General features: G+C 47.3%; 1 protein-coding gene across 2 annotated transcripts; it reads left to right on the forward strand.

The window, feature by feature from the left end:
* The first annotated feature begins 7200 nt into the window (after positions 1 to 7200).
* RBP4 (retinol binding protein 4) lies at positions 7201 to 16604 on the forward strand. Of its 2 annotated transcripts, none has more exons than XM_036336569.1 (6): positions 7201 to 7331; positions 7464 to 7591; positions 7692 to 7828; positions 7989 to 8095; positions 12878 to 13090; positions 14585 to 16604. In XM_036336569.1, exons 2-6 carry the CDS (start codon positions 7481 to 7483, stop codon positions 14620 to 14622), a joined length of 606 nt encoding a protein of 201 aa, XP_036192462.1. In that variant the 5' UTR covers positions 7201 to 7331; positions 7464 to 7480; the 3' UTR covers positions 14623 to 16604. The 2 variants fall into 2 exon arrangements, with proteins under 2 accessions (XP_036192462.1, XP_036192463.1); XM_036336570.1 differs by having other exon boundaries at positions 7288 to 7310.
* Positions 16605 to 16884: the final 280 nt, after the last annotated feature.

The raw sequence follows: 16884 nt of genomic DNA on the forward strand, positions 1-16884 counted from the left end.
GGCAAGGCTGGCTTTACTGCTGCTGTTCAGGAAGGAAGACCCTCAGAGCACTACCTGGGGCCGAGGGCCAAGAAGGAACTACATCCTGATCAAGGCTCCTGCGTAGATCCTAAGTGGCACCTCACTGAACCCCAAAGGCCAAGCAGAATGGTTGCTTAGCAGAGCTTTCCAACTGCCTGTAACTCTTGGGATGTGACAGAAGGTCCTGGCTTAGAGTGGGATTCAGGAAGCACAGGATTACAGAGTTCTTCAGGACACAAATCCCTAAGCATCATTAGCGTGTACGTCCTCGGAGAATCTTCAGAGCATCTTAGATCAGCCAGGCAAGCGGCACACTGAAGTGACCATTTACAGCTGCACATGCTGATTCTGCATTTAGTGGAATCGTCATACAGCTCGGAAGCATCATCAACATATCCGTGAATATATCCATTAGCATAAATTGACAACTTGAATCATTCTTTCAAGACAGCGATATGAAGTGAGAACAACCTTGGTTGTGTCTGTTTATATAGCAACTTTAATGAACACTGGGGGAGGTGGAAGGGTTTAACATCAACCCAAGATAAAATGGAATATTAATTTTTCCTCTTCCTAAAAATTCTTTGATTATCCAGGTTGCATGGCCTACTTTTTTCTCTAAAACCCTCACCTCTCAGTTGCCCTCACTTGAGAAAGCTGGATCTAGGAAGTGTTTTAAAGGAACTAATCTTGGGCTTATTACTAGAGAGGTGAGTGTGGCAAAACATTAGTCTGTGATCCAAGCCTCATCAAGCCCCAACGTAAATAATCCTTATCAAGAGACATAAGCACAAAAAGCAACCCATGCAGCTGCTAACTGGGTTTTCCTGCTAAGCGTATTAGCTGGATTTTGTTTTCAATAGTAATAGCCAGACCTCATACATTTTTGCTCTAAGGTACAACCTGTTAAATGTACTGGATAAAATTTGTCTTGTCTGTTGCTAGGATCTTTAATGTCTCAGGGACTTCTGGCCTGGAAAGTACACTTACCACTACTTAGTTTTGTTTAATGTTCAATTTATTAAGCTTTTACATTGATTAAGTACATTTTCCCAAATATTTAAACACTATTATGCAACTCATAAGTCAAACTACCCGTTTCATGAACCAATTTTCCTTAAATATTTAAATGCTGATTTCAACCTTACTCAAGATCTTTTAAGTATTTCAATAAAGCCACAATCTTTGTATTACATACTCCCTTGAACAGAAATACAGCTTTTACTTGTGAGAAACCGAAGCACAGAGAAATTAATTAACTTGCTCAAGGCCTCACAGCTAGTAAGTGATAGTGACCTGCCCCAAAACTACCAGCTTAAATAGAATTAAATTAAAGAGTGCACCCATGAGCTGTATAGCACATCATACTAGCTGCTTACAGGGGAATATACAAAGACCTTCCCGCCAAGGAATTTAAAATCTAGACTGAGATCATAAAATGTCAAACACCAACACAAGAGTTAAATAAAAATCCCAGGAACTCTTTTTAAAAGCCTACAGATATACCAAAGAATGGCTTAACTTCCTTAAACTTTCTGCTTAACAAGATTATGCTTTTCAGTAGTATACTTTATTAATAAACACACATAATATTTAATTCCAAAACTGCTAACATTTTCCACTGTGGTTAACTATTTCTATAGGAAGTAATGCTTATAAAATGCCAGAAGCCGGCCCATCCTTGCTGCTTGACACAGTCGCTGCAGGATAGAAACATCTGCACAGCATATGTTTCAAGGGACCTGGCGTATATAGCATGCTGTTCTTAATATGTTTGCTCCCCTTAGCCCTGTGTGTTTTAACCAAGGTCACCTCTCCGAGAAAGGTTGTTTCCCCAGGCAGGGATTTTTCCCTTAAGTTAGGGAGGGGATGAAACTCCTTAACTAAGTGCCAGGTGGGTAGTTAATCACTTTAACTACAAACAATCATACTTAAGCTACATAATCTTTACTCCCTGGAATGGAGATAAGAAACGCCCTAACCTTTGTAATAGAAATTGACAGGATTAAAATCAACTGGTATAAATACGGATGTAACAAGACAATAAACGGCAGAACTTCGCTGGAGATCCAGGCCAGAACTTGGCTGGAGATCCTGGCTGGAGATCCTGGCTAGGCTGCTGATCAACTGAACGCTGTCTCCGTGTCATTCCTTCTTCGCCCACTCCATCCACACCTTTGGGGACCCCTGGACCCGCTGGGGTTGGACCCCGGCAATAAAATAGCCAAAATTGTAATAAACTGAGTTCTTTTAATCACTGGAAATAAGCAAAGGGAAGGCCAAATATTATGGGCATGCCATTTGTGCATCTTTGCCAGGAAGCTACAGTAAGTGGGTGAAATCGGGAAGATATTTGCCTGTCAGTCACACCTGAGAACAGGTCATTGGCCAGAGTAGCGTGGCCACTGCCAACGCAGGGAAATTTAAGATATTTAATCTCCCAAACAAAGAGGTCCACTCTTTCACTTACTTGTGTTCTTGGGACTCTTGTTGCAGGGTCTGTGCCCTCCTGGTCTCCCTGTATTTGCTGTGAGCCATGAGGACCCCACACAATGGACTGATGGACTGCAACTAGCTAATGCTATACTGGACCCAACTCCATCACAGAAGGAAACTTTGGATGCTGACTTTGCTTTTAGCTCTGCTGAATCCCCAGCTACACATTTTCCAGGACTGGATTAAAGGAAATGGGACTTTGGAAACCCAGGGATGTAATTCCACGCAGACAAAAATCACTCATCCTCCCATGTGAGTCTCAGAAAAGTCTCTCAAGTTATTGTAAATACTTCAAATCCCACTAGCAATGGAGAAAGACCATCCACATGGTCTTTATTCCCTGATAACAGCAGGCATGTCAGGCACATCCTGGCAGCTAACTGCAAAGGGCCCTTTCACCTTGCACCTAATTGATGGATATGACCAGGCATCTCAGAGGTTATTAATCAAGTAACTAAATTGATTAAATTTAATGACAGCTTTGTTACCACTGAAAAAACCATATTGAAAAAAATTAGTTTGACTTTTTGTACTTGGACATGTTGGCTGAATAATCTTCATTTTCTCACCAATTATTTTGTCATTTTTTGAATGCAGTCAGAAGATAAATGCTACCCATTTTTTCTGTTTCTATTTTTCCTTATCTGTCAGGATATGGATGTAAATGTCAGTCTGTACAAAAGGGAGCTGGTTGGAAATGCTTAATTTTTATAATGGGAAGGGCATACATTCATTGCATCAGATCTTCTTTCAATTATGGTAAAACATTTTTCAATATTTCCTAGGAGTTAGTGGCTTGTTTGCTGATGCATTCATTAAGGAAACACTAAATCTGTTACTACAGGTAAGCCCAAATTTCAGCAGCTTAATCCAGTGAGAGTTTATTTCTCATTCACATAAAATTAATCATTGCTGGGGGTCCCAGGCTGATGGAGGCTCTACCAGTGGCCAGGTGAGGAAGGAGAGCCAGGAAAATTGGATGGGCAGCTTTCATGAGCCCTGTCTGCGTGCACACAGCACGCAGCACTTTAGTCCACCTTCTATTGACCAAAACTTAGGCCTATGGCCTTACAGAGATGCAGAAAGTGGGGAGGTTCCTTTTGGCCAATCCCTCTTCCCCAAAAGTGTACATCATGGAAGGAGAGTACAAATTTTTTTTGATAGAAGGATGGTTAGCCCCCTCTGCTACAAGGACTAAATCCTGAGAAATTATATTTTAGAAAGAATGACTGCTGACCAGGTTTTTTTAAATAAATGTTTTATTGAAGCTTACCTAAAATGACTAATTTTATTACAACAAATTAAATCAATATCTATTGATTGAACACCTACTATGTGCAAGTCTTTTTTTAAAATATATTTTTATTGATTTCAGAGAGGAAGGGAGAGAGAGATAGAAACATCAATGATGAGAATCATTGATCGGCTGCTTCCTGCAGGCCTCCTACTGGGATCGAGCCCCCAACCTGGGCATGTGCCTTGACAGGAATCGAACCTGCGACCCCTCAGTCCACAGGCCAATGCTCTATCCACTGAGCCAAACCAGATAGGGCTATGTGCAAGTCTCTGGATGAATCCATTGGAATAGTTGGTGGGGGCGGATACCAAGGTGAATGAAACATGGTCTGTCACTCCAGGACAGGAAAGAAAATGAACCTTTGTGTATATTATATGCAACATAATTTTACATGTAGAAAAAAACTGTTTTCAAAGAGAATATCTGTTTTATATTCTGATAAAACATTTTCACTGTAGGAAAATTTGGAGCCAAATGACAAAACAAACAAACCCACCTTTACAGCCCCTAATCCTATCACACAGAGGTAATTGCTGTGAACATTTTTCCCATTGATATTTTATCTATATATGCATATTTGAAATTGTATTTTATGTAGATACATTTCAAAGCACTAAAGTTAAAAACATCAGTTGACCTGTTGACCTGTATTCACGTACCGTGATCATGAAGAAATTCGAGAGAGGATGCCAAAATAAACTGTTTCCTTTGCCAGCGTCTGGGACAACAGATTCATTGATTTAGCATTAAGAGAGAGCTTGAGTAGAAGGAGGAACATTTACACACACTGACCTTTAAGCATCTAACAAATAAATGGAAACGTGTTGCTATAAAAACAACCACTATGAAAATGCATTGAAATCCCCTACATTTATTCAGTATACAGTGTGTGTAAGGACCACCAGAATATGATCTAGGACCATGGTCGGCAAACTGCGGCTCGCGAGCCACATGCGGCTCTTTGGCCCCTTGAGTGTGGCTCTTCCTAAGCCTTAGGAGTACCCTAGTTAAGTTAATAACAATGTACCTACCTATATAGTTTAAGTTTAAAAAATTTGGCTCTCAAAAGAAATTTCAATCGTTGTACTGTTGATATTTGGCTCTGTTGACTAATGAGTTTGCCGACCACTGATCTAGGAGAAATTATTGAAAGGGCTGAAGTATTAGGTGAACTTTTCTAGCATAATAGCTGTCCAAAGTGGGGAGCTCTCCGTCACTAGAGGTGTTGGAGGAGAACCTGGAAGATCTCTACTCTGGAATGGCAGAAGGGATCCAAGCATTGCACAGGAGATTGAGAGATGCCCTCAAGTCCTTTCCCACCTACAGTGCATATACTACCACCTGTGTGGCCTGCGGGAGTGGCTCTGGAGCAGACGTTATCTGAGCTGGTAGGGATTATACATCCTGTGATAAAACCAGCCTAGTCAGAAGATCTTCTGGTTAGCCCGTAGGCCAGAAACAGGGCTTTCCTAGCTCTGGGGCAGTAAGGAATAAAAGCATCATCATTGGCTCTCCAGAGGCACCAGAGACTCAAATGGGAGCAGGAGTGGAGGGGAAGGTGCAAAGTGGAAGCAGAACAGGTGGGTAGATGTCCAAAGAGTTACAGTGTGGGGGCTGAAAAACCCACAAAGTTTCCCTCCCACCTTCTAAATTCTTCTAGTTGAGCTAATAATCACATTAGCAGAGACAGATTAACAAGAGAAAATAAAAATGTTAATACATGCAAGGAATTCAAATAAGCATGAAAGTTCCAAAGGCAGTGAGGGAACAGTGGGTATATATGATATTTTGGACAAAGGAAAAAGGTTGAGGGTTAAGCGGGGCGGGGGGGGGGGGGGGGGGTTGGTTAGGGGTCTAAGATTTCAAAAGTGAGAATGGGCAATTTATAGGGAGTTAAAGAAGAGGGAACACAGGTGGTATGACAATCCCCCGAAGCAACTAGGAAACAGTGGGACACAGGGAGTATCTGGCTAGCAGGCCCCTGCCTGACGCACTCCTACTTGCCACGCTTAATTCACATTAGGCTAAGGCGACAGACATCCGAGGTCCTAAGGTTCCCTTCCTGAAGCAGGTGTTTCTCAGTCTCTTGGGCATGAAAGGAGGAGAGTCAAAGGTTCTTTTCTGAGTCTTTGTCTCTTAGTAACCAGTTAAAGGCCAGTATTCCAAAAGGCAACTTCCGGTGGCAAAACTTTAGTCTCCTTCAACAGGAAGGTGATGAAAAACCCAGGTGCCTTCTCAGGGGGTTCAACAGGAACCCCAATGCTTTCCCCTGTGGGACCATCAACCCCTTATTTCTATGTCTGGCAGCCAACCTTCTCTTCCCCAGCCCTCTCTTAGTTTGTGTCAGCAAAATGGTACAAATTCATCTCAGTTCTTTCCAATTTGGGTCATGGAGACACAACTGGCATTGTAAGGAGGGAATGTTACAAAAGGGTATTTCTTAGTCAGATCACTAATTCTCATTCCGCCAAAAGCCAAATCTTCGGGCTACTTTGATTATATTAGAGGAACTGGTTAAGTCTGAATGGAAAGAGAAAAATAAGGTGGGTAAATTGTGCCATCACGCAGACAAAAATAGCATGATGTGTCACACCGTTGTAACTTAATTGACCATTAGACGTTTGTCATAGAGTTCACCTCCTCCCTCTTGTCCACCACTCAGACAACTGCTTTAGCTGTTTTGAAAACAAAACGAAGTCCTACTACGGCTTTGAAATCGTATCATACACAATTGGTAGGTGTGTTTCAAAGTGGTTTGAGCAAAACGCCACAAAGTAGGCGACCACCGAGGTTGCTAAAATATTTCCTGTCCTGACCAGGGTTGCGTTTCTGGAGAATATTTAACAGGGAGGGTTTTAATGCTTCTAAAGATGTTGAAACGAAAGAACAAATATTGACCCACAGAGCACCACAACTCTCCTGAGAGGGAGTAAAATACATCCTTTATAAAATGAAAAACGACTTGGCCGAAATATTCCCCAACCCCTTCACAATTGGCCCTAAGAGGGCGGAGGGGCCAAGTTGGCGTAGCCAGGCCCAGGCACTGACGCACCAGGAGGCATCATCGTAGGGCCTCTCGCGCTGGGAGGCCACGGTTTTCCCGCCAGGCCGACCTGGGCCCCCGCCAGAGCCACTGTGCCGCGAGGCCACCCCAGGCCGCCGCTGGAGGCCGCTGGCACGAGTGCGAGTTGAGGAGGCCAGGCCTGTTCCCGCGGCTCGTCGCCGCTGCAGAGTTTGGGCTCCGTCGAGGCCACCCTGCGCGGCGGCTCCTCCAACCCGGGCCGCGCTGGAGGTGAGGCTCGGGCCAACGGGACCCTCCCAGCGTGCGGCGCCTGTGAGTCAGGGCGCGTTGTGCAAGTGCTGGCCCGCCGGCCCGCGCCTCCCCCTCGGCGCAGTTGCGACAGCGCGACCCCCTCCCCCCGGCGCTATAAAGCGGCCGGTGGCCCCGCGGCGCGCTCGCTTCCCTGGCTCCCTGCGCGCCCGGACTCCCGGTCAGGTCTGCGCGCGTCTCCCGGTGGTGAGCGGCGCCCGGGCGGGGACGGCGGGGACGGCACGATGGGGAGGGCGCGGGGGGCCGGCGCGGGCCGTGGGGCGGGGGGCGGGGAGGCTCCGCGGTCCAGCGCTCACCGACGGCGCGCGTTTCCCGCAGAGCGATTCCTGGGCGCGATGGAGTGGGTGTGGGCACTCGTGCTGCTGGCTGCGCTGGGCAGCGCTCGGGCGGAGCGCGACTGCCGGGTGAGCAGCTTCCGAGTAAAGGAGAACTTCGACAAGGCTCGGGTAGGTACCGGCCCGGGGGCCCCGGTGCCCGCGTCCCCCCAGCCCCGCGGCCAGCCTCACCGTGCGCGCATCGCCAAACCCGCTCTCCTCTCCTTTGCAGTTCGCCGGGACCTGGTATGCCATGGCCAAGAAGGACCCCGAGGGCCTCTTTCTGCAGGACAACATCATCGCCGAGTTCTCCGTGGACGAGAACGGCCAGATGAGCGCCACCGCCAAGGGCCGAGTCCGTCTGTTGAAGTCAGTGGCTCTGGGCGGCAGAGCTCTCTGCGCCCCGGGGTCCCCCGGGCTGGGCCCCAAACCCTGAAGGGGAGGGAAGGGAGCACCCGGGGTGGTGGATGGAGGATGGAGGGAGGAAGCCTTTGACCGACCTGGCTCAGGATCCCCTTGGCCTTTGCAGCAACTGGGACGTGTGCGCAGACATGGTGGGCACCTTCACAGACACGGAGGACCCTGCCAAGTTCAAGATGAAGTACTGGGGTGTAGCGTCCTTTCTCCAGAGAGGAAGTGAGTAATCAGCTCAGTGGGACTGCCTTGGGGGCTAGGAGGGCCACAACCGGGCCAAATCTCTGGGTTTCTTTTCCAGTGGCGCCCTTGGGAAAAACGTGGTCTCTAAGTGGCACGAACCCTGGGCACCACCTGAGGTTAGGGCATGAGATTGGCCCACCTCCCCCCATGCCCCCAGCTCATAAAACCTGGCCCAAGCTCAAAGGACCTTTGGGCTTGTGAGGCCCCCTCCTGCCATTTTTCTGTCCAGCCACTATTCCAGGGTGTGTAGCCTTCTCCAAGTTTACCACCCAGCCCACATCACCACTCAACCTGGCTTTGCATTTCCTCTATCTCTTTGGGTTGAATCCCTGGGATAGCAGAGGCTGGTAGACCCCCATCCAAGGATGTAGGGAGCATGGTGCATAGGGTTGGCCCACTGCCCGCCCTCTGCCCTGTCTCATGATGCAGAGATTCTGAGCCAGGCACAGTGCTCTTGGTGGCAATGCCCTCTTCCCTTTCTCCCAAGCACCAAAACTCAGATGGGGGGAGGGAGAGTATTGAGGACTCTCAGAAGAGCATCCTAAAACTTGGCCTGATCATGAGAACACAACATCTGTAGGCTCTTTCTACTCCGCCCCTGCCGCCGCCACCCATTTCTCCTAAATTTCAAACCTGTAATCTACTTGGTACTTAGGGAATTGTGCAAGCCGGGCGAGGGTGGGGGGGTGGGGGTGGGGGTCATGGGATCTTAGAGATAGTTAACCCTACAAAGGTTTCAATAAACAGATGAATAAACCGAGGCCAAGAGAATGAAGTGCTTTGCTCACGGTCATACAAGTTTGTGAGAGTCAGTGTCAGAGCCGGGGGTTCCAGCTCCTGGGCCAGGATTAGGTGGCCCTGAGCAGCAGGGACTCCTAATTTACAGACCAGCTTTTACAAAGCATCGGTCTCTCCTGTGGGGTAGGCCACAGGGGGCTGTTTGAGGGGCGGGGGGGGGGGGGGCGGGGGGCAGGGGGTGACTCTCTTAGCTGGTCGTCCAGGGCAGAAGCATTCTTTACGTGGCCCATCACTCTACACAGGGCACATACACCTTGACTTCCTCTAAAGTTGTATATTAGATAAAAGCGCGTGCTTTATCTAATGTAGCTTCAGCTCTGATTTACACTGTACAGATGGCGTTGTTATCTTACAAGGGGTAAAAATCTCTTATCCTTAGAAGTAATCATAATTATTACAAACAATGAAGCAAAACTTTCAAAAGTGAATCACATAGCATGAAATATATACTTTTCTGATGATGCGTTACAAAAGTCAATACCGGAGTACAAGATTACTTTCTACAAAGCATAAACACATAATTCTCAGTGGCATTTTGAGATGCACTCTTTGAAGGACTAGGATCCTATTGGTACTGCATTTGGGCAGGGTAGAGAAGGCCCCATGAGCAAGAGGGTTTTGCCTCTTGCCTTCTCCTCCCCCTTGAGAACTAACCAGATTTGTTCTGCCCTTACCTCTTGTAGATTGTGGTTCTATCTATGATTTCATTTAGAGAAAAAGCATTGAAATCTTGAAAGTGATTGCTATGATATTGAGATAACTATGGAAGGTGTAAGGATAAATTCCTTCTCAGGGATTTTTCAGAAAAGAAGCTGTGCAGTGTAGTGGTTAAGCGCGCAGTTAAAGTTAGATTGCCCGAGTTCAAATCCTACTTTGTGGGACCTTAGATACGTTCCTTATCTTCTCTGTGCCTCGGTTTCCTCACCTGTACAAGGAGGTGATCATAGCACCTGCCTCATGGAGTTGTGTTATGGGGAGGCCATGAGTTAACTGTGCAGAAAGCACTTAGCACAGTGCCTCAGACATGCGTTCTCTCTCCGTGTATATTATTACTGCTTAGCTCTCCCCAGTCATGAAATAATAGCTTGATAGTCTGGGTCCGGGATGATAGGATCCACAAAGAGCATCGGATTCAAGACTCTCATTTTCCAATGAACAAATTAGAGAAAGCCCTTCCCCCCCCCCCCCCCCCCGTTAACACCCAGTTTTATTAAGGTTTAAACATCCAAACATTTTACAGGCGACGGAGGCCTACTCAGAAACGAGGCCTCCTGCGTTTCCAGCGTAAAGGCGCACACACACACACACTACGCGCACAGTCCAGGCAGCAGGAGTCTCTATTTTTACTAAAAGAATCAGGCATTGAGATCTTCGAGTTAGAGAGGTGGCTAGCCTAGGGCCACACAGCTAATCACTCGGGTCCCCAGGCCTCAGACTCCTCTTTGACAAGGCCTGCTGGGTTTTTCAGGTGATTAGTCAGAACTAGCATCACACCACCGTCTGGCTGGCCACCTGGACAGTTAGACCTGAGAACTGCAGGGACCTTCTCATCACTTTAGGAGATTGCAAGACACAGGCGTAGGGAGCTGGAGAGACACATTCTAGGCCCACCACAGGAAGCCAGAGTTGGCTCCCTCAAACTGAGTGGGTTTTTTGTTTTGGATTTTGGACTGGTAATCAAAACCTCTGGACCCATCTGTAGACACAGAGGCCTCCGTATGGCCACTGTCTCTACTCTCCCTGGCTCTGCTGTGTGCGGATAGCTGCCATCCAGAAATGTCTGGGGCGTCTGGCTCTTCAGAGGGACCCACCCGAGCAGCTGGCAGTGAAGAGGTGGGAGACGTGAGCTCACTCTTTCTAGGATGGCTCTGACAGTTCATCTCTTTGTTTTAGGAGGGAGAGTCGAGTAAAGATTGTTAGAGTTTAAATTCTTCATCTCTGCACTAGTTAGCCAAAAAAGAGCCTGGACATAACACCTAGCCAGCTTAGGCCTTTTATAAAAGTCAAGAAGGTAGCCAATTTTCTTAAAGCTGAGCTTTGAAATTTACTTATTTCCTATGTTAGGATTCCCATTCTGGCAACAACTCTGGGGAAAAATTAAGCTGCAGATTTGCTGAGCTAATAGCTGCCTGGATCATGAATCCGGGTCATATTTCAAAGCACAGCACTTTTGTGTCTGAGGGGTAGGCTGCTGGGCTGCCTGTGACTGAGAGACACAGTGAGGCCCATAACCAGGGAAGAAATGATTTCATTCGGAGAGAAGGCAGACTCTGCCCAGAGCCTGCGAGGGGAGCTGGTGGTTAGGGTGGGGCTCAGCAGGCAGCCCCTTGGCTTCTGTTCCTGGCCCACCTGCTGAATAACTGCAAGGCCACCCCTGAGCAGTCATGTGTCTGCGCACCCCCACCTGGCCCCTGACACTCTCTCTGTGGTTAAGCCTGGGAGGTGCAGGGGTGGCTCTTTCTTCCTGGGGGACCTGGAGTGAGCTGAAGAGGGGCCTCCACCACCTCCTGCTCTGCAGGCCTCCTGCAGGGCCTGGGCTGGGGCTGAACTCCTACTGGCTGGCATTCTGTGAGCCAGAAGGCACAGCCGGAGGTGACGTAGGGCAGTGTTAGCCATCTCCCTCACAGCCTCTAATGCTGGGGAATCCAAGACCGCTGCAGCCTCCAGTGCAGAGCGCGACACAGGGCAGAGATGATCACTTGTTTCATGACCCACATGAGATAGAGATGCAAAGCCTTTTTGTTTCTTGTTTCCTCTGCTCCTAATTTACTTGTTGCCTGGAGACAACGTGGTGTAGAGTTTATGCAAGTGGGCCCCTGAGTCCAATGGAAACCCAGTTCTGCCCTGCTCTTTGGGATCCTGGGTGAATTATTTAGTTTCTCCGTGCCTCACTTTCCTCATCTATAAAATGGGGGTGATAGTGTGTACTTTTTGGTTCATGTAAAAAGTAACTGGGGGCGAAAGGGAAAGTGTCTACACAATGACTGACATGGCTAAGTGCTCAGAAAGCCCTATTCATGGTTATGTGTCAATGAGAATGTTAAATTAAATAGAGATGTGGCACTTTTTTTTTTTTTTTTCCTTTTTTTTTTTTTTTACCATATATAAGGTATTTGGATAAACCTGAGTATTGTTTCTCCATGGCAGATCCTTCACATACATCCTTATTTCCCATCCTGCCTTTGTTGGCATTGGCATTTCCCCCACCTTCATGTACACTTATTTGTGGCTTATACCCCAGTCTTAGGAATAAATATCTAAATTTTTCATTGACTTAACTCTCCCTCTATCAGAGGAGTTCTGACAAGTACAAGCTCTAAAAAGAATACTTGATGACAGATGGAAGGCATCATGTGCCCTTCCCCCTCCCACCCACCCCCAAAGCAAAGACTATTCCTTTGCCTGCTAGGAAAAATGGGCAGGGTTACTAGACAGGAATTAGGATGGAGCCAGAAAAGCCATGAACCAGGCCATCAGAGTGGCCTCCTCCCATGATTGAGAGGCAGGAGGGCAGCATGGTTACTGAAATGACTGGGAGCTAGCTGATAGAGACCATCTCAAGAGATATATCCAGATGTTGAGATAACATAAGTTGGTGGCCATCAGACATCAGCCCTAAGGCATAGCTGTTGGGGGATTGATGGAGAAGACACAGGAGGAAGATCTATTCCATGGTTTTGATGGGCCCACATGCTCAGTTGTTCTTTAAAAAGATGCTGTCACATTTGTCATCAGGGGGAGAGATAATCATTGAAGTGAATGAGGATCCCCCAAATCAAACTTTTTATCTGTAAACAAGAACAACATCCCCAGACTTATAAAAGCTGTCAGAATTCTCTGGGGTCTCCTGCTCCTAACACAATGAAACCAGTTTCAGGAAGCCGCTGGCTTCTCAGTTTGGGGAGTTTCCCTGCGGGCTGAGCCGGCTGAACGCGAGGCATTGGCTCTGTTTCTGGCTTGCAGATGACGACCACTGGATCATCGACACGGACTATGACACCTACGCCGTGCAGTACTCCTGCCGCCTCCTGAACTTCGACGGCACCTGTGCTGACAGCTACTCCTTCGTGTTTGCCCGCAACCCCTACGGCCTGCCTCCAGAAGTGCAGAAGGTCGTGAGGCGGAGGCAGGAGGAGCTGTGCCTGGGCAGGCAGTATAGGCTGATTATGCACAATGGTGAGTGGGCTGGTGGGCAGGAGCCCGGGCAGCAGCCAGCTCTCCCTGAGGGGTCGGTGGGCAGGGAGTTTGTGCCCACCTGCCGGTGGGATGTGTTTCATCTGCCTGCAGGAGAAAACAGGGAGCCTTAGAAGCCCCTGGGAGCCCAAGTCTTGGCTCTTCTCAATCAGATGTTTCAGTGGCCTCATCATGGGGCTGATGTGGGAGGAGTGGACAAACGCCTTTTTTCAAAAACCTGGCACTTTTACTTAAGTGAAACTGCAGGGGACTCTTCCTTTTTTTCTGCCAATTTGGCCCAGTTGGTAAGTCACAGGATTTTGCCCCTGGATACTCTGCCCCAAACCCTTTTTGACTGAATTAATATTATTTGGGGATTCAGTGGCCCCAGTAAAGAGTTGGGCTGCAAATGTGGCCATTGGTGTAAAAACTTAGAGACATTATCACAGCAAGTTAAAAATGATTTCAACAAATGCTCTTCCTCTACCGTGAAACCAAATTGACCAGCTGATCTTCCTCACTTATGTTTTTGGATATTTCCTGGAATGACAATTGGGTCTTTATATAGATTCTATCCTCATCTGATATTGATCTGAAAACCAGGAACATTCTAGAAGAAAGAGTGCTGTCTACTTGAATTGACACTCACTCCCATGGAAAACTATGGCAATGTTAAAATGTAGGAAAAAGAGAACAAAACTGAACTTTTCGGTTGGTCTTCTAACTAGCTGAGCAAAACTACACCAAAACAATATGAACCCAGACCAAAAACATAAATCAGTAAGATTTTGATATTTCACCCTGGGGTGGTCTAGGCAAGGATTTCAGCATGGGCAGACTCCAGGCCAAACCCTTTGCCTATATCTCATCTATCTGATGAGAAAATAGAGGCTAAGGAAGATTACAAAAGTTTCCCAAGATCTGTATAGTAAGTAGCTGAGTTGTATGCAAACCAAAATGTTGTGGTTTTGTTTTGTTTTGGCACTGAAGCCCCTTGTGGCACCACCTGGTGATACAGGGCACAGAACATGGGGAACTTTCTATAAAATTACTAGTGGGATGGCTGCAATCAGGCACACTTTCTTTTTTTTTCTTTTGGTAATTATTTTTTAATTTTTTATTTTATTTTATTTATTTATTTTTTTTATTGCTTAAAGTATTACAAAGAGTATTACATATGTGTCCTCCCCCCCCCCCCCCCCCCCGCCCTTGACAATCCCCTGCAGACACACTTTCTGAAAAGGAGGATGCACCCTCCCCCCAACCCTTTGAAATGCAGTGAGGCAAATTTAAGACAAATAAAAAGAACAGTATTTCATACAGCAGATCCCATTGCCCCAGATAAATTCAAAGGGTTGCAGAAAAAGCCTTGAAGGTGATTATGAATTACAGCCCCATCCTGCTGTAACCTTACAAGAATGGGTCCAGAATTTGTAATCTACCTTACGCACTGGGTCCATCTTTCTGTCACTGATGACTTTGTTTTCTATATTTCAGGTTACTGTGATGGCAAATCAGAAAGAAACCTTTTGTAGCAACATCAAGGAGGTCAAGTTTCATTTGAAAACTTCCCACTTTCGCTCAGCCTTCAACTCTATTTATCGTAGTTTAGTCTGGCCCTCTCTCCTCCCCTCTTCCTCAGGAAACATAAAACCTTCAGGACACATAAAAATACATGTGGGAACAAGTGAAGCCATTTGCAGTCAGATGTATGTTTTTTTCTGGGGTTTTCTAGGGAATCGTTTGAGGCTTAGGATTCCAGACTTTGAATTATTAAAACGTAGTCTCCTGTTTCCTATGATGTGGGTGTTCATTTGTGTCCACATGTTGTCGAAGTGAGAAGTCCTGCAGATGGTTGGGTAGGATGCGCTTCTATACCCCTGGAGGTGTTCTTGCCTCCCTGGTTCTTTATGATCTTGGCCTATTCTGGTGCCTGATCTCCATTAGTGACAGTGGCTTCTCCCAACTTCCTGCAAAGGGTGTTCTCCATTAACCCAGGAAGGCCCTAGCTGCCAGCCTGACCAAGGCACCGGGGCTAAAACAGCAGGTGAGTGAGTGTGGGCCAGGCCAGGCCCATGAGCCCAAAGCCCCGGGCAGCCCAGGGCCAGGGAAGGGGCAGCATGGCTGGCTCACCTGGGTGTGTGTGAGAGGCATGGGACTGGGTCAGCTCTGGCAAACATCCCAGCCGCCCACTGTTTCTAGCACTTAATTCACTTATTTCATATGCGGCCAAAATGTTGAGGAGAGGAGGCCTTGGGCTTCCCTGAGGGAATTAGAACATGGGGCCCTCGGAAGCCAGGTCTGGGGGAAGCTCCCAGTGCTCCCTACCTGGACTTGGAGCAGCAGGAAAGAGCATGGTGGGTGGCGGTGAGCACCAGGACCCCACACCATCAGCAGTACTTGTGAACATCACTGTTCAATTGCTGCAAAGCCATTTGCCCCAGTTTCCCAGGAACTCCCAGGAGGCTTTGGTGCCAGAGTCTTTAAGTCCAAGTCCAGTTCTGACATAGTAGCTGTGTGATTTGAGCTGATTACATGGCTTTTCTGAGCCTCACTTTTCTCTTATGAAACACGGGGAAACAGTATCTTCCTGATGGGATGCAGTGAGGATTCAATTAGAGCACGTAGGAGCTGTGCAAACACTGGCCAGGCATGGCTAACAGCTATGAAATGTGTCAGGTGGGGAAGGACACCTTTTTCCCCTGTGTGCAGAGATCTCTGCATGGGTGCTGGCCTATCAAGGGCCCATGGGAGGCTCCTGGGTCCCCCACCCCAGTGTGCTTGTCCTCCCACCAAGGAAGGAGGAAACAGGTGACCATGTATGGGAAAGGCCTACCTGTATCACACAGAGCAGCAGATTGTCAGAGCCAGGCCCTTCAGCCTCAGTTTGACAACCCAGAGACCCATAAGATAGCCACACATCACTTCAAAATAGTTTTAATTCATCAAGTCTATTAACTAAAGATGAACAGAAAATCCCTGTCCTCTTGTCCTCGAGCACCATGAGACCTACTGCAGAAGAAGCTATTCAAGAAACTCCACAAGCAATGGAACTACTGCTGCTGATGTACTTGACAACAAAGCCATGTTGAGCACCTCCTATGTACCAGGCCCCAAGCTACTGCGCATTCCAAGCACGGGCCCAACTTCCATGTGATGGCATGTCCCATGGTTCTGTTTGGCTCTGGTTTCTTCTTTCTCTTCTCTCCCAGGAATAATTCCTAAAAGCTTAGACCTGTAAACACGATCTGATGACTCGCCCCATTGCACCTTCAGACCCACACTCCACAACCTGGCATCCAACGACCTACTCTCCATTTGGATCTCACTGGATTTCACACTCACACAAGCCTCAAATAAAATCCTTGGCTCTCCCACCCCCCAGGCTTCCCCCCCTTGTTGTTGGTTGGCCCACTATCCAACCAGTGTCAGTCTACAAATCTAGAAGTCACCCTTGCATCCTGTCTTTCCCTCACATTGTACATCTCATCCATCAATAAATCGTGCTTGCTCCATCTTCCCAAAGTATGTACTATGATCATTCTCCCCCGCTCCTCTGGCCTCCAAACATTGGAGTTATCCTATATCTTCTGATTTCATGACACCCAATCTCCTAAAGGGGTCCATAGCATTTCTTATAAATAAATAAAAAAGTCACCTTTGGTTGTCCTGGGAAATTCCTCAAGCATTATCAACATTAATGAACGATCCTGAGGCCTTGCGAGTCCAGGGGAGGGACCTAGAGTGGCTGTGGCCCTTCAGAGAAATCTGAGTCCGGAACCAGTTGCAAGATTCAC

The sequence above is a fragment of the Myotis myotis genome, unplaced genomic scaffold, assembly GCF_014108235.1.
Source record: "Myotis myotis isolate mMyoMyo1 unplaced genomic scaffold, mMyoMyo1.p scaffold_m19_p_15, whole genome shotgun sequence".
Classification (NCBI taxonomy): domain Eukaryota; kingdom Metazoa; phylum Chordata; class Mammalia; order Chiroptera; family Vespertilionidae; genus Myotis; species Myotis myotis.

What these genes read in the sequence shown, in the direction of transcription:
- RBP4 (XM_036336569.1), top strand. Translation starts at nt 7,481, where the DNA reads ATGGAGTGGGTGTGGGCACTCGTGCTGCTGGCTGCGCTGGGCAGCGCT. An exon ending in GGCCGAGTCCGTCTGTTGAA is followed by an intron (nt 7,829 to 7,988) that starts GTCAGTGGCTCT and finishes TGGCCTTTGCAG; the next exon opens with CAACTGGGACGTGTGCGCAG. An exon ending in GTCCTTTCTCCAGAGAGGAA is followed by an intron (nt 8,096 to 12,877) that starts GTGAGTAATCAG and finishes TCTGGCTTGCAG; the next exon opens with ATGACGACCACTGGATCATC.